At 44.2% G+C, this 21,123-nt stretch overlaps 2 protein-coding genes across 5 annotated transcripts; one reads left to right on the plus strand and one right to left on the minus strand.

The window, feature by feature from the left end:
* Positions 1–465: 465 nt before the first annotated feature.
* Positions 466–19,615, minus strand: LOC119166956 (GDP-D-glucose phosphorylase 1). Its single transcript, XM_037418351.2, has 12 exons — positions 19,344–19,615; positions 17,175–17,269; positions 9,270–9,523; positions 5,548–5,655; positions 4,823–4,873; positions 4,649–4,735; positions 4,023–4,081; positions 3,282–3,384; positions 1,903–2,003; positions 1,491–1,633; positions 1,362–1,427; positions 466–685 (listed from the first exon to the last, which is right to left on the minus strand). Exons 3-12 carry the CDS (start codon positions 9,468–9,470, stop codon positions 561–563), a joined length of 1,044 nt encoding a protein of 347 aa, XP_037274248.2. The 5' UTR covers positions 9,471–9,523; positions 17,175–17,269; positions 19,344–19,615; the 3' UTR covers positions 466–560.
* On the plus strand, positions 9,549–13,669 carry LOC119166957 (uncharacterized). 4 transcript variants are annotated; one of them, XM_075867317.1, is made up of 2 exons: positions 9,549–9,677; positions 13,077–13,669. In XM_075867317.1, the coding sequence occupies exon 2, from the start codon at positions 13,077–13,079 to the stop codon at positions 13,392–13,394; it is 318 nt and encodes a 105-aa protein (XP_075723432.1). In that variant the 5' UTR covers positions 9,549–9,677; the 3' UTR covers positions 13,395–13,669. The 4 variants fall into 4 exon arrangements, with proteins under 4 accessions (XP_075723432.1, XP_037274253.2, XP_037274252.2 ...); XM_037418356.2 differs by lacking the exon at positions 9,549–9,677 and adding an exon at positions 10,092–10,271; XM_037418355.2 differs by lacking the exon at positions 9,549–9,677 and adding an exon at positions 10,915–11,151.
* Positions 19,616–21,123: the final 1,508 nt, after the last annotated feature.

The raw sequence follows: 21,123 nt of genomic DNA on the forward strand, positions 1-21,123 counted from the left end.
CCGCTTAGCTATTGCAGTAACATCAGCTAGAAATCTCCACGATAACTCGGCAGGCAAGACCTTCTTCCGTACGTCTGTGATATCACCTTGTGCTCATTGTTCGCATGCTTTCGTTATCAGATTCCACAACATTGTGCCATACTACTAGCATGGCAATGGCTACTGTGCAGAGTAGGGGACCTAACTACAATAGTGCTGACGAGCGGATGTGTGCTTCGATGAGCCAAGTTCCCAATGCACAGTTCCTTTGTCCGTGATGGTAGCTATCGCCTTATCTGTAAGTGTGTCATGGTTGATTTGTGCTCGCATTTTCTCACCAAATTATGTCCCATCTTTTAAAAAAGTAAGTAGACTTTTTTTGTTTGAGCTTCCCCCCCCCCCCCTTTTGTTTAGTTCCAGACTAAAATGAATGGAAAGCTGGTGAAGATTTCCGACCACAGGGTTAACAAACAGACTCTGCGATCATTTGTAGAAACAAAATGACTTTATTAAACCGTTAATGACGACAGCGTGCCCTCATGGACGAAACAGAAAATTCTATCGACTAGTTCGCAGGGTCATCAGCTTCGGCAGTCCTTCTTTAGCGCCACCACTTGGGAGTGCACCTCTGCGAAGGTGTCGTCGCAAAATTCGCGGAGTAGTTGTGCTACGGAGTCTTCAGTTGCAGACAGGTATCCTTCCTCATCTAGTGTGCACCAAAAGAAAGGATACAGTTGATCCAAAGTGCTTTTGCTCGGGCAATATACTCTATTAAAACCCAAGCTCTGTCCACAGCCATCATCATCTCTCCGACAGAAAATTAGCACAAGGCCTTGATGTAAAGCTGACAGTTGACTCGCCCATACAGACACACATTTTGTGTTTATAGTTTTACATCAGAAACTTGAATGCCCAGGCGAATTTCATCTGACATCACTACTCAGCCAAGCATAACCTTAGGGTAGTAACGACGAACCTTTCATTCTGAATATGCATAATACTTGCATTAGTCGAGTAAAAGTACTTACCCCCGTATTCTAGAACGTCCCTTCACTCAACGCTTCACCTTCACTTGAGAAAGCCGTTAGAAGCACCGTCTCTAGGCACGGCTAGTCACTGCATATCAGTGATAATCAGCCACGATTCTTAAGTAGCGCAGCGTCCTTTTCAGCCGAGCGGTGGTGCAGTGCTCAAATCTGTCAAGTGAAGGGTGGAAGTCGAGTCGAGGAGCGTTCGTGAATACTGGGGTTAGAGTAGCTAGCACGACTGTCTTTCACAGTTGAAGAGCAGATTTGCCACGTTATTGAGCGGAGCTCAAATTTTTTTAAATTGTAGCCGAGTAAAGATGCAAGACAGAAACAACAACAAAAAAAAAAACTTACTTTTCATTATTAGATGCCCTGACAACTCGCAGAGAGCAACGTTGAATGCAGACTCGTCCTTTGCACCTGAAATGTGTAGCATGCGATGTTCACTACAGATTCATGTTCAAGACAGGAGAGCAATCTCACCATAGCAAGATTTCCTTGCCCACAGGAAGACTCGAACCACTGATTTTTCAGCGTCGTCAGAGTCGAAACTTGTGCCCCTCGTAACAAACAGGTTGTGCGCTGTGGATGTTTTCAGTAGCATTTGGACGAGTACCATAACATCCCTGAAACATATTAAAAAAAAATGAAACAAAGACGTGCAGTTGTACTTTTGTGATAGTTTGTGATTTTTGCAACGAAGTTGCATCACACACAAAAATAAGCGTGTTAAAATTCATTATAAAGGTATATTCCTAACACTATATCTATTGCAAGACTGTTTTCGATTTACTTCGTTGAAACCAATATTTTGTTATATCCGGGGGGTCTTTTTTTAGGTTTTGAGTGAATTTATGCAGGTACAAATATAGCTTTAGCAATCCGTTTAACCCACCGAACAACAGCTTCCTTGTTGTCTTTGGTGACTTGAAATGCAAATCCTTTGGCAGGATAGTCCACAATCTCGTAGCACTCGCTCCATAGGTGGTTCACCCTCTGCATGAAAAGGGTTGTACCGTAAACAGCTGTGCACTATTACGGTCAAACAAGAATACGATGACACAACTGTACGATTAGGTTGGCCATGCTTTTTGAGGCAAAAGCCCTAAATGGCTCATGAGAGAGGTATCCTGGTGAAAGATCGGCATATGGTACAAAACGTGATTAGACCACCCACAGGCCTCGTGGACCAAGGTGTGTCGGCACTGCAGTCACTTCGTCCATGCACTGTTTGCGCGACTAAAGACGAACAGAAGCAGTGGCGAGATGGTGAAATATCTCACCAGATGACTTACACCTTCGAGTCATCTTAGGCGAATGCTCAAGGGATTATGCGAGTTTCTTTAATAGGGATCAGTCTGCTGCTACAGCGACACTGGAAATGCGAGACCCAAGACAACAGAGGTGGAAGCGTCGTGAATAGTTGTTTCCTTGCAGGGGCAAAAAGTTCATTTTCAAATTAAAAAAAAAACTCCAGGTACACAAAAAGACTAACAAAGATACATCACATCTTTGCGCACCTGCCTATGTAGGCCTTTTATGGTGCTCGCAGATTGAAACACAACAGTGAAAAATTTAATGTAACGATTGGTATGTGCAGAGTCCTCGTATACAAACTGCATCATGTCGCTACAAGTATGGTCACTAAAGGCGGTGTAGCATCTGATGCAAGTATTCGAGTCGAAATTATGCTGATACAATAAATATTGAAGATTGTAAAAACCAAAGTATGTGCGTTACTTAGCCATAAATTATTGTGTTCCAGCCCGTGGGAACTGTAAACTTGCTTCAATGATAGTATTCGTAAGTCATTATATGTAACTATTGCTATTATCATAACAACTGCAACAAAGGCACACCAACATAATTTTTTGCACACATGCTGATGTTGGCGTCTGCATTTTTATGACAGTACAGTTGAAACACTCTATATAAGATACAGTGATGCAAGAAAAACGTGGGTATAAAAGACACCAGTGTGCCTGCATCTAAATAGAGGTTGATAAAAAATGGCAACGTAGTACCTTGCTAATAATAGACACCTTGTATAAGGGACAACAGCTGCCCGCAGTGTGTCTGTTATCAAGAGGTTTACCTGTAGTACATTGTTACATAATATATAATTTTTACAACAGCCAACATACACATTATAATACTATGTCTTTCATTGCTAATCATGGTACATATACTTCATAAACGGCTGTATTCTCATGTTATATTCTAAACATATTGTTGTAATGCTGAACTGTACTTACATACTGCAATGAAACTTACAGCTGTTTCGATGTAAAGCCTGTGCTCCAGGTAATACAAGTGGAAATGGTGGTGATTCACCGAGGCATGGCCGCCGAGGCTGTTGAAGCCGAGACGGAAATTTCTGGAAAAGCAACGAGAGTTTCACGTAATCACGAGCGATCCCTTGCCTTTCTAACAAGTTTCTTTTACTGCCATCAGCAAACTATTTATTGCAAACGTAGCTTGCACAAACGCTGCAATAGTTCAATATAGCAGAATCGATTATCTTAAGTTATACATCTCTTCTTGTATAAAGCACATTAAGACGAAGTGTGTTATTCGAGGTGTTTTCAACATTGTTATTAATGTTGATATTAATGCTTAGCTAATGTTGGCAAGTGCAAGATGGCATTATGAACTGCTATCCATGTTAACTGATGTTAACAGGTTAACATTAATGTTGATTTTAATAGTTAATTAATGCTGGCAGTTGCAAACCTGTGATTGCATCGTGAACGTAGTCATGTGCTTCTAATACATAATGCATTTTCCAAGAACTTCATCCCTTCTCACACAACTGTCATCACAAACTATCTGTTAGTTTTCCATCATTCTCTTATCCCAATCACAAATACTTCAAACTTCTTTTTGTATAAACCTGTTTACTTTGGTGCATCGGAAATGAATACATGGTCCTTGTGTGTTTAAACTGAAAAAATAATTAAGTGCATTTGTACGATGTCTGGCTTCACCACCACGACAGCTGCATTCAGCACTTACGGACTGCTGCTTAGTAGCACGGTGTCAATCGCCAAATGGACCGACTCTGGTGTCAGTACCTGTCGAGGAAAGAAGCGAGTTTAAGAGGGCATCTCGGCCAAACGCCAGTTTAACAAAATATACGCGAAAATTAAAAAGCACAGATGTATGCAAAATACACGTGGAGTGCTCTTGTGAAAGCACAGATGTTTCTTAGAGCACAAATTGAGATGTAGAAATTTCACGCAGTCCGGATGGCCTTTGGGCCATCCAAACGGTGTTATATTTTTTTAAATAGGGGCTGAAATTTGCATTGGTGTGGAATGTTTCTAGGCATAGACTACATGTTCATTAACTTTTGAAACTTGAGAGGTATGCTTTAAAGAAAAAAAATTTATGGGCCCAACTGCTTTTCGATTGTTCTACACCGATTATTTACACAATGAAATGGACTAAAGACTGACTGTACACACAAGGAAAGTCAATATTTTGCCAAAATTTATCGAAGTACACTATTCAAGGAACAACTTTATGTTTAGCCCATATTAACTGCAGTGAACTTTAAATTGTGCGCGGACTACAGACCAGAATTGGGGTAATGTGTCAGGGTTTGAATACTGAACCAGTTCACCGGCACTCTCGCATACCTGCGGTAAACAGCTGTACAGCCTGGGAACTAGCAGAGAGTTGCAGTACTCCACCGGGCTGACGTTGATCATAACCCAATGTTCCGCCTGTAAGACAAGGCCTATGGATGACAAGAAACGATGAAAGTGTTTGTAAACTAGTGCCTAATGGAAACTGCCGATTCTAGTGCTTACTTCTTTCTCACTGTTGTCCACTTTGTTGGCATTCTTCAGGGAAAAGAGCATCTGATAGAAGCAAACGAAAAAAAACTTTTTTTTTACTTATTATTCGGTACTCTTGAGTCAATACTATAGGTGAACTATTGAGTCGGTTTGCCCAAGCTCACTGACAGTCTGATATAGGTATTCTACAGCGCAATTCCAATTGTGCTGGACCTTGATCAAGACTAGTTTATTCATCAGAGATATGGAAGAAAGCCAACTGTAGTCGAGAAATTTTTGTACTGATCAAGGCTTGATCGAAACTGTTTGTATTACACTGGTGTGTAAATCCCAGTGAATATAGAGACGTGCTACTTAAGCAAGTTATCATGTTTGAATAGCCTACATGTCTTGTTTTAACACAGAAAACTATCACAAAGCATAGTTAGTGGAATCCTCAGTGAATCTGAGTACATTTATCCATTCATTCTATGACACGAGCATCAATTGTTCAGCCTGTGAATATGACTGCATGAGCAAACAAGACCTCATGAAACTTTCAATTCTAAGCCTGTCTCAATCCGGCTTTAGTGAACCTGCAGTTGAGTGAGCTTGGCAGGGCTTCCTCCACAATTTATTTGAGCGCATGTAATTCTGTCTTGTCCTGAAGATATGTTTGGCCAGCAAGTCTGAATGAGTTTCACTTGTTTTATCCAACCACACGCGTCTCTCACAAGACGAGAAGGGCAAAAACTTACCTCCCCCTCCTTAAGCTTAGTGAAGTTGAAGATGCTGCCGTCGAAAGGCATGCAGACGGAAGTGACGTGCTGAGGCTTCCTCCTTTCATTGGCTCTCTTCGTGTTGAGCTGTTGAGGAAAGTTCGGACAGGCAAGTGTATTTTGTGGGTCTGAAGGACTGAAATAACGGCTCCTGCCTCTCTTTCCTAGACCGTTCTTTGGTAAAGCCGTGATGCTCTTTCAATAAAATTACCCGATCTCATGCTATGCAACGCATATACACCGAACGACGAAAATTCACGGGACGTTGGCTTCACTACTAAGGCATACTTCTTCTCCATTAGAGCAGTAAGACGGTAAGTTGGGCCAGTTGGTTAGGATCCATCGTGAACTTATTTACAGTGCTTATTTACTTCCCTGTCTGTGTTTTCTGGTGTTGCGCTTTACTTCCCTGTCTGTGTTTCCTGGTGTTGCGCTGTAAATAAGTTCACGATAGATCCATTAGAGCATAATGCTTCTAGTTCAGCTGTTTACTCGGTGGGATACTATGCCAACTACTGGCTAGAGCGTAAACTTGGAAGTTAATATCCTAGGCAACTCGAGAATACAGCAGCGTTCTCAAATATTGTGTCCCGCAAACTTTTGTTGTAGGGTGTACTTTCATTTCCGCCATCTATAGTGCATGTTTAATGAGTGTAATATTGGCTCGTACACTCGTATCAGAGCTGATGTTCCCTTTAGTGACCCCAGGTTGTAGCGATGTGACAGGGCTACCTTGAGCAGTTGCATGTGCCAGTTGTCTAACCCAAACTTTCTATGCCGCATTTCGATTCGTGAGCACTGTACATTCGGTCGACATTGAATTTCATTTCTCGACCCGGTTCTACAGTTCCTGCCACTTCATTATCAATTTCAACATCGTAGGAACGACATTGTCTGAAGAGGATGCAAAAAATGCAGCGGTCAGTATTGCAGTGAAAATTTCACGATCCTTTGCCTTAGATGTACTGATTTTCTTTCATTCGTTCTATTGCATTCCCAAATGCTCTCACCCATTCCCTCATCTCATGCAGAGAATTATACCTACGCCACGGTGCAAGAATACTTTGGGTGAGCGAACGCCGGGACTATCCGGTGTTCTGCTTTGCAAGGAGCCCGAGAGATGGCGCTGCAAACTTTGCCTTGGCTCCTCTCCTCCCTCTCAGTGTAGGAAAGCCCCGTACTAGGAAAGTAGCGGCGCTCATTTCTCATCGCCACACCGCCGTCGCTGCACTGTTAACCTCTTTATCACCCCCCTTTCGCAGCGTCACTTTATGCGTATCACGTGGTTGCTATCGCGCGATAACCCGGTTTTCTCAGATTTGGAAACCGTCGCCCACGTGTCGGATGTGCTTTGCGGAATCTACAGCAGCCCGCCACGGTCCTCAGTCCGGCAAACCATCTATTGGCATGCTGTAAATGAGAACATAATCTGTCCCTCCCCGCCAAGCGCTCGCTTCACGCGTTCACTCACCTAAAGTATTCTTGCATCATGACCTACGCTCACATGCTTAGCGCCCAGCGCAATACTTCAGTTGCTACAGGTAATGGTGGTCACGCGTTCACAACTGGGCAACAACCAAATGTGGCAACGTGCATCGACAAGTCAGCTCCATAAAAGATCAGATTGCCATATCAGAAATGCCTGATCGATGACAAGCGCAGGATTGAGAGAGCATCAATTATTGGTTTATGGCTTATTAAAAAAAACACTGCACACTACATAACGAGGATAACAAACTTCGGTATACAATAGGGAGTTTTCGGATAGCATACGCTAAGTTGGCGAGCGTAGCTTGCGCGTATGGGCACCATGTGAGTTTTCGAATAGCATTTGTCCCCTGCAAACGCTGACGCACGATTGTGTTACCAAAGGGGCTTTGTGGGCCTTGCGGGCTGCACGCTATTTAAGATTTTTTGCGGGTGGACCGCAAAGGCTAATGGCGGTTAGCGTTATGACAGACGCGCAGTGACAGTGACTGCAACGGATAGTGTTGAAAACTCCCTAATAAAAATGCTCGCCGATGTTGCAGTTACACGTTCATCTGCTTAAACCTTAGAGTGCCATTATTATTTTTTTTTCCAGTCGCAAAGGACACCTACTGTAGGTTGCTGTACATCTTACTTGATGCAGGCGTTGTGCAGACAATGACTGCAGCATTCACTGCATTGGCAGGTGTCGTGATGATTGATTGATTGATTGATTGACAAAAAGCATTTATTGAAATCAAACAGGGAAGTATGTTGGCTCATACAACTGAAAGCCCTTCGACCGGGCCGGCAAACAGCCGGCCGGGCCGCTGCTGAAACTTTGACGGAGGAGTTGGAGCTGCATTTTGTGTCGCAATCTCCTGCTGCTCCATGGTAAGTATATTATTTAATCAAATCAAGGGTTTGGGCACACTCACAGGATGTTGGTCAGGTTAGGCGTGCTGTAGTGTTCACATGTGCTAGGGTAGCGAGAGGGGCAGATGTAGACATATTACAGAGGAAGCTAGATAATAATAATGGTTGGGGTTTTACATCCCGAAATTACGATATGGTCATTGGAAACACCTTAGAGGGCTGCGAGAGTTTCGACCACCTGATATTCTTTAGCGTGCCGCTAAATCTAAGCACACGGGGCCATTAGCACTTTGCCTGCATCAAAAATGCAGGCAGCCATGGCTGGGACTCAACCCCACAACTTTCAGATATAGGCCTGCAGCTAGGTTGCGCAGGCATACGTATCTGACAGCACCACGTGTCCTGCCAGGTAACTGTGTCGGGGTCAGTCGGTAAGCCGGTGTCCCTACATGGCAGTTTTTTTAGGGCTCCCTTGACAAACGCTCTGCCGACAGGCTTGCTTAGTGCTCTGCTAGATAACAGTATCGGGGTCAGTCGGTAAGCTAGTGTCCCTACATGGCAGTTGTTTGAGGGCTCCCTTGACAAGTGCTCTGCTGATAGGCTTGCTTAGTGTCCCCAATGAGGGAATCAATTCATACATGGCTGACTGGGTGGAACACTTGGTTGTGCCTCATGATATGCTACGCAGGGGCAGGGATTCGACTGTAGCCATAGTTTTGGATGACACGTTTGTGCTCATGTTGGGAGCTGCTGGTAATGTTAGTAATGGTGGGAAAGTACCAACATGACGTCTCTCTCAGCCACTTCTGTGTTAGTAACTCGCGTCGTGTGCAGCTTGGGTCGCACATTTTCTCCAGTTCTTTCAATGCTTGTCTTCTATTGACCTCACTGGCACTTGGACACTCGTAATGTGATAAACTGAAGTTGATGGTGACTTCACCTACGGACAATACATCGATATAGCCGAACGCCTGAAGGCATTGGAATCCATTTTCTGGTGTAATCATTACAGGACTAACAGGCAAGTTAATGAAGAAAAAAATGTAACTTTGGGCATACGCTTCTTTTGATAACTGATTTGATTCGTGCATATTCTTGGGAAATACGAGTTTCGCGAGAAATGTAAGAAAACCGCTAGCTCACCACACTAGAATACAATATTTGTACCGCGTTTGGCGGTCATTTTTTTATCACATTCGGCCGTGATCGGAATGAAATCGCTCGAACGCGACTGGCTGTTTTACTCGAGCTGCAAAAGGAAGCCGACTAATCACGTTCGTGGAATTCGATTCCAGGCGGGTTTAATCGCGGACAGCGGTGCACCGATTGACTGCTGCAGCTGAACAGCTATTCATTACCTGCGCCACGAATCCGTATTTTCCGGGCAGCATTCGCGTGTCCAGTTTGTCCAGTTTGTACCAGAAGTGACCGCTGGTCATTGCCTCGTCCCATTTGGACTGCAACAGCTGATCGAATCGGGTCGGCTTTCCCTCGCCGCCCGGTGCCACGCCGTGTACGAAATCGGCGTCTCCGTACACGAAACGGTTCGGCAACTTCATGGTCACGATGCGGTTCCCAGAATCTTGAGCCACGTGTTCCGAGGCGGCTTAATCTGAATGAATGAAACGAATGAGATACCACGTGACACACGCTGCAAACAACGCACTGGAGACGCTGGTAATTTGAAACAGCATCCATTCGCGCGTCGTGCTTAATGAACCCCTCCTCCACCTAAAGACGTCATTTGAGAGCGGAGACCCTTCAAGGTGAGACCTTTTCGCCAGCTGTGTTCTCGAGAGTCGTCGCGCCTGTTCCCTTGCCTGTTTCGGGTATCTAGAGGCTACAGCAGGCGTGGCAACTTGGTTTTTTTTTTTTTTTTGCGAAATGGCGACCTAGAAAAACAACTTGCCGGTTTAAACGCGCGCCACGTTCGATGAAACACGGCTGGAGAAACCCGAGGGGTGCACCACCCGACGCCGCCGTGTTTCACCGGCGCGCCGTCCTGGCCACTGTGTGTGACATTTATCGATTTATATGATCCCCCTCCGGCACTTATACGGCGGGCTTTCCGGTGTTTCGGCCAGCTGCGACAGAGAGTGCCGCGTCTTGATCCGCAACTACCCTAATCCTTTCCTGCGGACGTTCTATTTGACATCGTTTTACGAGGTCAATCAAGCTACAGCCCTCGCCGGCTTTTTGGATTTAGAACGGCGCCGGCCGAGACGACCTTTGCGCAGCCAGACCCAACAGAACAACGGCGAGCGTGCGAAAGACTACAGCTGCTACGTACCGGCCGGCGAGTCGATTTAGAGAAGACAAAGATGTGGCGAAACGTGTTCGGAAGATCGACGACCATTTACGTGAGTATGATACGATACGACGACCGACGGTGCATGCAAAAAAAACCGGTACCTCTCGGTCAGGAAAGTGCGTAATAACACGTGTTTTGGTTACTCCATAGAGCCGCGTCGTACTACGAATTGAACCGCGCGCATCTGCTGCGGTTGCAGAATAGACGTAGAATCAAAAGTTCTGCGAGAAGCGATGTCGAAAGACTAATCTAGCCTGTCGAAAGAAAGACGGCTGTTCGCGACAGTTTCGGTCGCCCCAATGCATGAACAGACGTACCCTTTTCCCCCACCCGCTTGTGTCCTTCGCGCAAATAACTTCGAACCCTGTCAGAAGGGCGACTTCGGTTTTGTCTCCCTGTCACAGCTGTCGGCACAGTGGACAAGAGAAAGCAGTAGTGACAGAGCATCGCCAATCGCGGGCACACAATGCGGCAAAGGGAGGCAAACTCGCCTGTGGTCGCGCAGCCCCCGAAACGCCGGGTCCCTCAATTCTTCAGCTGTGGCGACTAGAGCGTGAACAATTCGCAGCTGCGCCTTTGTACACTTTCCGCTGCAGTATGCTGGCCTGTTTAAGCGAGAATACGTGTCTTTCACAGTATGTGCGTAGCACATCACTTGGGAGCGGTGCGTGTGTGTCGTGTGCGTGCAGGGTTTTGATACGCGTAGTAGTATACGTCCGTTCCGCTTCCTTCTTCGCCGATAAACGCGGCCAAAGAGAGAGATAAAAAAGCCGAAAGACGTCTCCTAAAGACGTGCGAGGAGTGGGGTGTTTAGGTCGACGACGCGCTGTGGAGAGATGGACGAAACTAGCAAGTGTTGCGCGAAAAAGAACGGTAGAAAAGGCGATGGCGAGGGTCGAGTTTCCGCGACTAGCACTACCTACGGGTCGGTAAGTTTTTACGCAAGTGCGATACTCGAAAACGTTGTTTGAAACTTTGGAGCGATGCGATACGCCCCGTTTTTTGTGTGAAGGCGCGAATGCGGTGTCCTGAGCGCGAGGTTTTCTTGAAGTAACGCACTTATTTGCTAGCAACGATCTCCGTGTTAATCCAATCATAGTTAAGGGTAAACGAAAGCGCTTGGTGGTAAAGCAGCTTGCCTTTCAGAACGACTGTCTCTACTCTGTTACCTCAAAAAGATTTGATAAGTGACCAGTGGCGTTTTAGCAGACAGTGATCTGTGTGCAAGTGATCAGAATTGCAGTGCTGGGTAGACAAAATACAAAAGCTAATAGAAAGCTTGTCTTTCAGAGCACACACCTCTGCTCTGGTACCTCAAAAGTTCCTAAAAAGAGTCCACTTATCTTGTGGCTGGACATTTTGGTCTTGTCAACTGTACTTCGGAAAAACGGAGATACGAGACTCGCCATAATCTTGAGGGTAATAGCTGGTGTACGTGAAGTTGTATCAAAGGAAATCCTTCACTGTATACTGGAATTATCGACATGCATAGAGATAAGCTAATACTGCGATTTTCATCACTGTCATCTTTGAGTAATAAAAACATTAAAGGTACCATATGTATCAATATTGCTACATTCTCTCTCCTTGCAACTCTTAGCTTTTGTAATGCGCTGGATTTCGCTCACCAGAGTAGTCATATTGGGTACAATGTTCTACTGTCGAGTACAACATTGTGGGTTAAGTTCCTTGCTGTTGTATTGTAATAAGGTGAAACGCCTCATGTGCTAGTAGCTGGGTGTAGAACCCCAGTTGCCTGGACAGATGGCATTTCAGACTAGGCACACTGCCAGTTTAAAAGCTCAGAAATCACTTCCAGCAAATGCACAGCCTCTGAGATTGATTTCTTCTTGTTACTTAGATTGTTACTTATAGGCAGCCTTCACCAATGTGTGGGTTCGAACATAGCTAATTTAGAGCCTTCGACTGTGGTGTCCATTATAGTTGGAGTTCTGAACCACTCTTCAAAGTAATCATTGAATGGCCTCAATACTGGAGCCTTTTGCCTCGTGAATCGATTGCAGCGACGAGCTACAGGGATTTGCCGCACGCTCTAAGCATTTCTTCTCATCCCGACTAGTGTGCTTGAAGCTGCACGGAGAAGGATGGCACGGGAGAAAGTTCTGTTAGTGCACTTCATGACCCCGAGTGTGCATGATCAAACGTGGTTGCTCTTTCCCATTGCTATTCCTGAGCACACGAGTGCGGCTGCTGTGTAATGTTAGCAGACTATAGAGCTCAGCTCTGGCACATGGCAGCACACAATGGCTACAAGTGCAAGTGATCCGAACGCCGCTCTTGATTGGTCTCTCATCTGCCACAGTGTGTTGCGGCTACAATCCTCGGCTGCTGTCCGAAAGGTAGAGAGTTCGATCCAGGCTGTGGTAGTGCACTGCTCAACTTGAGTGCACGTTAAAAGAGCAGCAGATGGCCGAAGTTTCTGGAGCTCTCCACCACGGCGTCCCTCATAATCATACCATGATTTTGGGACCAGAAACCCCATATACGATTATTATTTACTATGTCTGCCATTAGCCAACCGCATGCTATCAGCTGTTTGACGCCAAATAATAGCCACTGGCAACTCCCGAGATCAGCTTTCTGTATTCAGACGGCTCACAATAAAATTGAAATTTTGTGCTCTGCTTCTAAACTCCCCTTGGCACACATGACTGCAAGATTCGGCGCAGTTGTTTATGGCACTGTTGCAGGATGCGTTTTTGGTCATGAACCAACCTCGTAGACTTCGCTCATGGCCGAAGCGGTCTGACCATTTTAACATTGCTTTGAGTTGCTGAACTCAGTGATTCAATTTTGCTTTCCACTGAACGCGAGACGAACTTGCCCCACGCAGATGGAAGTGGCGGACAACCCGGCACCCGGTCCGTCGGAACATGCCCCAGACGTGCAGGCAGGCGGCGACTGCAAGGACATGGAACTGCACGCGAGCCTCACACGTGACAATGACAGCATCGTGTGGGACCCAAAGCCCTGCAACTGTGTTGCCAACGGACCGAAGTGTCACGAGTGCTTGGCATCGGCGAAGAGTGCCGTAAAGGTGCAAATGGAGTCTTGGTCCGTAGAGAAGACTGTGATGTTCGGCATAATCCTCGGAGCATTCTTCATCTGGGCGGTTGTGTTCGGAATCTGCCTCAACATGTTCAAGCTCTGAGAGCATTTGTTGTAGGGTCTGCGTGTATCATGATAATTTCTTTTTATGTTTGAAAGGCTTGCCATTCAAGCAATTTATGGTAAAGATGGAACAGTGATAGCACTACGATACTGCCTATCTTGTAGTATTACTAATGCGAATTTTCTCAGTCATGAAGCAAACTTCGTTAAGTTGGCTGCGAGTGTGAGTCTTACACCAAAGGCTTTTTTTTTTACAAGGTGTCACTGCCAATGTTATGTGCAGTGTGCTGCGCAGGGTAAATGATGGACAGATCACTTTGTTTCAGCTGTTGCCTCATTTTGAATAGTACGGGTTTGTTTAACATGATACGTGCACCCACAACTGCGGGACATTCTGAGACGTTGAGCCACAAAGGTTTTAAAATGTGATACCTGCGTGACCAGAACTTTCAACTCTCAAGGTGGCGAACAGGCTGCAAGAAATATTCAATTACTGTGTTCCAGTAATTCTTTTTTTGCAGTTGTGTGCACAGTACATGTCTGTTAGTGACACAGTCATCGATTATGACAAGAGCCCAAAGTAGTTTTGGTCTACTAAATACATGTTTAGCTTGTTATGTCTTTTTGATAAGGGTGCAGAATGTCCCAATTGATTTTGACTTCATTTTTCGTTGAGTGGTGCCTTTCACAGTTTGACCATACTGCACATCTTGCGACCCTAAGGAGTGTGCTATGCACCTTCTGCTACAGAACTGTCAATTTCGATGGTGAAGTTGCAAACAAAGGCAGCTTATTCTCCCCTTTATATTTTCCACCAACATGAAGAGCTTTAGTTAATGTGTACAGTTGTTTTGTGTCTAGAATTCTGCTAGAATGTTGTTTTCTCGTGTGACAGTGTTTGAGAGAAAGCAACATAGCACTAAGGTACAGCACGCAGCCAAAGACCTTTAGCATGAGGTTATGATATCTCCATAATGTAATAACGAAGCTTGTGCAATGTGGTTGAACGCAGTGACTCAAGATGTCGCCATATGTACTCCGATTTATAGAACCAACTTAGTACCGCGTTCCAAGGGGGCATTCGTGCAGGCTCAGTTACTGCTGCGGCACGAAGTGACGAATAATTAAGACCATGTTTAGTGACTTTGCCATGTAGTGAGGCAGTGAACAAGCAGCACGATACTTTTTGCTATCTGTGATTATGTACAATCCAGACATCTTCTATATATATACACCAAAAAAAGATCTTATTTTCAAAGTAAGCTTTCCGAATCTAGAAGACCATGAACACCGTCATTTTTTTTTCCACTTATAAAGCACATACACTTGACAGAAAATTATCATAAATATCGCTACTCGAAGTTAAACATGCAGATGTATGTTAAAGTAATGAATCTGCGGTGATTGAATGAGTGCAAACAGGAACAAAAACTAAACTCAACATTGCACCTTTCACCTCTGTTATTTGCACTCCTTCAGTCTTCATGAAACTGTACCAGCTAAGCCAAGACGCACCTTTGCTACATTAAATTTAGTCTGTTTTTATAGTGTTACCTGTCAATGAATTATGCAACCACTGATCAATGTTTGTGCAGTGTTCTTTTTTGTTTTTATGTACAGACAAGGTTTCTCTGTTCACTATTAAAGATTTGCCCATGAAAAATGAGAGAGTCCATTTTAAAAGTAACGCCTGAAGTTTTCAGTGCAAGCTAATCTCAACTCCAATGCCTGGAAATTCTGTAGCGCTGGTGGCTATCTCATCCGCATAGACTCAGCGCCAGCAAAAGTAAGCCCACACAACACAGCGACAAGTAAGCCTTTTACGAAGCAGCGTTGGCGCCATACTCTCCGCTCATGCATGCTGTCTCTGCTATTGCCCTAGCACTTATCGTTATCTCGCGTGCATATTATTTGAAGTGCTGTCTAGTGATAGCGTGTCATGCCCTTCTTATCGTGATAAGGCTGCACTGATGAAGCAATTTTAACTATTCGCACACTTGTACTTGACCTTCGAGAGGGAGCGAAAGGCAACCACATCGCGAACATTGTGCCTCGCCGCCAAAAGAAGATTACTTTGTATTCTGATGAAGCAGATAGCGTAAGAAATATTGTTTACTAAGTAAATTATTCACACATACGTGGTTTATGCAAAAGAGATGGAGTGGGCACGATTGCGTGCAAAATTACTGCGGAGAGAATATGAGGGCAAATCCACTTATTTTTCAGTGTTCTTTGATGCTTATTCAACACCACTCATCACACAATGTAATGCATTAGAAAGTCCTGTAATGTCTATCTTAGGCAGCATAAAAACATTAATGGCGTCATCTTGTTTTTGTGCAACACAACACTGCACACAATGTATGACATCCACTTCTGTTCACTCGCTTGCCACCATGCCATTCAAAAACGACCAAACTTGGTCACAGCCCGCCTATTTCCACGTGCCTAATTTTCTCATGCCTGTGCGCATTGAGTGAGAACATTTTTGAAGAACCTTCTGAACTCTGATGCGAGAATGATCTCCAGCTCAGATGTGGAGCTTTATTCACCAGTAAACAGTTTAAGTTTCCCTTGTAGCTTGGCGTTGCTGACGTGTGAATGATCTTTTTGCCTTTCAAGAATCCCCTCCCCACATTACGGGTTACTGTGAAGACAGCCTACCATGTTCACACGCTCGTTCGTTTAAAATTGAATACGCGAAATGGAGCTATTCTGCATAAAAAATAATGCAAATAAATGTACTTTCTTGGGAGCTTCTGATGTAAGTTGATGGGAAATGTGGCATAGACACGAGTCCATACTAGTTTTTTACAACAGTTTGCTAGGAAAAAGCACCAACTGTTGTTCTAACGGTTTTATGTGTCCAGAATGTCGAAAACATATTCAGCACTGGCAGACAAGGATGCAAGAGAGACGACACCACAATGCAATTTGTGGTGTCGTCTCTCTTATATCCTTGTCTGCTAGTGCTGAATACGCTTTCAAAATCAGTTTACCAATGCGCCCAGAAAATGGCAAGATCATAATGTGAATAACTTATTCGTGTGTGTGTGTGTGTGTGTGTGTGTGTGTGTGTGTGTGTGTGTGTGTGTGTGTGTGTGTGTGTGTGTGTGTGTGTGTGTGTGTGTGTGTGTGTGTGTGTGTGTGTAATGAGATCTAACAGACAGTAATGCCAAGGAATGTGGAGGGGAAGTGGATGAAAAAAATAACCAACATCGAACGCGTTATTCAAAGCTCGTAGGTTCGTTTCCTGCCCACGGTTGGTTATTTTTTCATCCACTTTTCTTTCTTCTTATTTACATTCCATTGGTTCTAATAACTTCCCCTCTACATTCCTTGGCATTACTGTCTGTTAGATCTCATTATTATTGTGTTAAAACACGGAAAAACGAGCCCTTAGGTATAGACATCTTTCCCTTATATATATATATATATATAGCATAGCATCTGTAAGTATTATTATCGCTTGTACAGTCGGCATCAGAAGTTTACAGACCGCTAGGCCAGGAAAAACTAAGCAATTCGCGATTGTTTTTCAGCAATGGGCTATTGTTCAGCAATTTGTGATTGTATTCAGTCAACCTGCACAGCACATGTCTCAGATGTTGAAAAATCTAAATTCAGGGCCGCCTATCAAAGCTGTGGCAATATTCAGCTTTTTCTTGTGTCTTGCAGTCTTGAACTTCTGATGCCGACTGCTTATACGATCATCATCTGCATGGCTTCATCATCCTTGCCATTGCTCGAGCTCGGCTAGAATGGTGCGGCTGCTTATAAGTGGTGGTTGCTAACATAAAAACAAGTGTGATATATTAACCTTGATTTAATTGGTGCAAAAGGTGTTTTCTCTCCTTCACTTAGGCAGGAACGGCGGTAGTGAAACAAATCTCGCACATCCGAGGTATCCCAGTCCTGTCAACAAAAACAAAAAAATACTTTCAATCTTGTGGATTTTTTCATGCATGCAAATATTGGGGGCAACACAGCGATGTGCGCAGTTCTTGAATATAAAACATCTGCTTTTCCAGCTTTCGTTTTGTGCTATGCGTTCCATGCAGGCATTACTTTATTTCTTTCCACATCTGGCATATAAGCTTTAATTACATTATGGAATAAAGAAACAGACTAGCTGTACACGTCAGTACTTTAGGAACAGGTCAATGTATGGTGCTCGTGTATCGAAATGCAAAAATTTTTGGCTAAGTGATGCACACGCTTCTGTTTCCAGCATCTGCTGTTTGTGGCATGTTGGTGTAATTTTTACTCGAACACTTGCACCACAGCCAACACTACCTTCAGCAGCAGGTTCGCAGCGACATGACACAGTTACCAGTACTGCCTCAGCCGTTGCACTGAACAAATTAAAAACAATGATGTTGCATTTCAGTCCGTGAGTACTCTGTTTCAATCGGCAAGTCGGACATAACCTAAATCTTAGTAACTTTCAACTAGTAATAATACCTGCAAGGAACGAACACTGAATGATTAAGAAAAAAGATGAGAAGGATGAACACTTCAGGCCAGAAATCTCCACAGCCTAAGCAAGATGCAGGTTGGGGCACGTTTGAGTGTGACAGTGGCCACGCACAGCTCGCAAGACATGTCGTCTGTGGCAGCACAGGGTTACAAGTAACAACTTGAAGTTTAACAGTGAACATTCTCCAACGAGCTCAATATGGCTAGCTTTCGCATGACCTCCAAGGTTTTTCAAAGTGGTCGAGTGGTGGTTGTTCATATATATGGGTTCAGAATTTGTAACTGTTATTAGGTGCTAACACTGATGATAAGTAATTGGAAAGCAAGCATTAACCTCTTAACCTCACATTATCATTCCTGTTCAGTTAGTGTGTGAAGTGAGTCAAGGAGGATGCCACGTTGGGCCGTTCATTGAAAACACAGTGTGTTTGTCGACCAGCTGCGGCAGTGGGAACCAGAGGCAATTTTAAATGAACTATGTAGGCATAACGATTATTCAGTACTAAACATGGCAACTTTACTGCGTTTTTCTTTTTATTGAAATAAAAAATGAATGAAGGAGTTGTTATCACCATTAGTTGGTGACGGCTACTCTTTCCACTATCTTGTTGCAAAAAATATTAAGTAACAAAGTAGCATAGGCGAGTCCAAAAGTTTTCATCTGGGCAGAACAAACACTTAGTCGCCACGCTCACTTTCAACTTGGTCTGCTTAGCACTGGTCACAAATATTTGCGTCTTCGAAAAAACGTTGCAGCACATCAGGCGGCTACTCAACTAAAGCAATAAGAACTTTCGCTTGGAAAAGGTCCGAAGAAAAGTTCACCTTGTCCGAATCCTGAAACTGTGGATCCACTCCCTGTCACTTCAAAATCACAGAAGAGTACATGATCATTCACCGCAGTTAATTAGGAGCAATAATATATAACTCATATGCAACGCTCAGGGCTAAGCTATGAGTTAAATAAATGCATAAGTAATGATGAGCCAGAAAGGCAAAAGCTCAATGCTTTACTCTGTTGCAAACAGCTATAAAATACTGCAGACAACAGTACCATGCAGAAATCAGGCAATCGAGTAAGTAACACACTACACACACACACACAATAACACGGGCATAACAATTGTGTAACGCTTCCATAGGAATAGCTGATGCTCGTGTGTCCGATTGAAGGTAAACTGGGTTGCGATGTCAAATACGGGACTCGATCACTACTTCTTAATTGATTGCGCGCCTTAAGAAAAATATGCATTTTCGCCCGGCTAACGTGCCTTCGGATCGTACTACTTTTTGTGTAATACAAGCACATGGGGCGTAACTGGGAGGGAGTCCTTATATAACGATTGCGACTGTAGCTACCACAGTTTGACAGTGCCATCGCCGATCTAATGCGGATATGACGGTTAGTTTGTTCGTCCTAAACCTTCGAGTTCGGATAGTCGAAAGTTTCGTTATTGCGAACGTGACGGAAGGGTGTGTGTAGAGATACATACGGCTGGGAGGTGCTTACCTCCGCAAAGAGTGTATGCGGCGAACTTGCCGAATCCTTTCAGGTGGCGACCGTGGTACCACACGTAAGCCGACGCACCTAGGAGTCCACCGGTGCCTACGAGACGGCACGCCAAGCAATCGCCGTTTTCGGAATCGGGCCGCTCCGTCAGGCCCATCGCGAGTCGCGCGCGTCGGGCGGTGTCGTCATTTAGAATCGTCAGTCGCATGCACTTTTGAGAGAATCGCCAAGTCTGCGAAACACGACGAGCGCCAACAGCTCTTCACGCTCGCTACACGCGGGTTTTGGACGTTGAAATAATTTTAACACCTAAACCGACGTCTCTCATTTGCGACGTCGATATATCTTTCGCGGAGTCACCAGTTATTTCGACTTAAACTGATTGAGACATTTTGGTTATACTTTGATTAGGTGGTAGCATGCGATTGAAACTTAGTGAAAATGAAAACTACAATTAACATGACACATAGATTGCGAATGCTAATGACAAGTAACAGCTGAAAAACCGTGATCATAAATAGTGAACTAGATTATAGCTATAGCGTAGCAAATGCAAATCTCAAAGGCCATGCTGAACACGAAACCACTTTAAGACATAGTTTGAAAGTTGTCTCGTTTGGGGCATAATTATAATACTTTTGTGCTTAACCAGTGCATAATCAAAGTTTATTTTAAATATTTCAAACACACTCTTTTTTTTTTTGCTTTTAAAAACGCCTTGTGAATAATATTGTAATCTGGCTTCTTTATCTCGCGCAATGATTTTTGCTCGATGAGTCAAAAAAAATTTAGGCTGTATTTTTGTCTGCGCGCTAATAGTGGTACATTCTAATCATACTCGTTATTGTACTGAAGTGGAACAATTGGACTCAGCCGCACATTGGCGCTGCGATGCACCGCGCTAAAAGTATTACGGCTAGGTGGCGTTAGCCGCTGCCCAATCTAAAGTACGCTAGCCACTGTATCTAAAGGGTACAGCACTCCGTGGGGTACAGTCACATCACTTCATTCATCCATTCACAACTATATCGACTTCTTTAGGTGTTCTGTGACTTATCCATCCACTCACCCTGGGCGCCATTCTTGAGCAAGAAACTTGAAAGTCGGGTGAGTTGGTACTGATTCATGGTTATTTTTTTCCGCTACAAACACATCGACGTCGAAGGAGGTGGTGTAGTCTAAGTGTAAGTTCCGAAAAAAATAGCAATGAGCCATTTTTGAGATTTTCACGCAGCAGACAATCCATGCTTGCCACTGAGTTAATTAACTCCATGGTTGTTGTAGTACGCTCTAGTTGTGGGGTGTTCCTGGGCTTTCTATGTCCTCGAGTGTAGCATTTACATTGCTGTGGCGTAGGAATTCTCTTAATGCATGAAGTGTGGACTAGTACAAGTGACCGGGAAGCAGCACGTTGTTCCTATGTGTTGATAATGTAACGAACGCAACCGATCCATTCATAAAGGGTTGTTGGGCGGCGCGTGGAAATCACTCAAACTGGTGATGCGGTCATGTATTTCTCCGAACCTTTTTTTCAGTAATACTTTTACGTAACCAGGCCGGCGAACTGTGAAGTGAAATTTACGGACTATTTGCTGAACATACTATTCTAAAGTTATTCTAGATTACGGACTGTTACATCAAATACATACTTTCGACATAAGCGGCGTCATCCGAAGTAGTTAGCCGCTAATTAACTGGCAATAATTATTGTCTCTTACCGGGAAATTATTATGGGCTCGTGATTATCGGTAAACATAAAAATGCGATTCACCTACGGTAG

Source organism: Rhipicephalus microplus, chromosome 6 (assembly GCF_043290135.1).
Source record: "Rhipicephalus microplus isolate Deutch F79 chromosome 6, USDA_Rmic, whole genome shotgun sequence".
Classification (NCBI taxonomy): domain Eukaryota; kingdom Metazoa; phylum Arthropoda; class Arachnida; order Ixodida; family Ixodidae; genus Rhipicephalus; species Rhipicephalus microplus.

Bases quoted from the DNA above. Each gene is read 5' to 3' on its own strand.
- LOC119166956 (XM_037418351.2), bottom strand. From the start codon at position 9,470: ATGAAGTTGCCGAACCGTTTCGTGTACGGAGACGCCGATTTCGTACAC. The intron at 4,874-5,547 runs GTAAGTTTTTGC...TGCTTCTATCAG, and splicing joins CTAAGCTTAAGGAGGGGGAG to ATGCTCTTTTCCCTGAAGAA. The intron at 1,428-1,490 runs GTGAGATTGCTC...TACACATTTCAG, and splicing joins GGCAAGGAAATCTTGCTATG to GTGCAAAGGACGAGTCTGCA.
- LOC119166957 (XM_037418355.2), top strand. From the start codon at position 11,059: ATGGACGAAACTAGCAAGTGTTGCGCGAAAAAGAACGGTAGAAAAGGC. The intron at 11,152-13,076 runs GTAAGTTTTTAC...TGCCCCACGCAG, and splicing joins CTAGCACTACCTACGGGTCG to ATGGAAGTGGCGGACAACCC.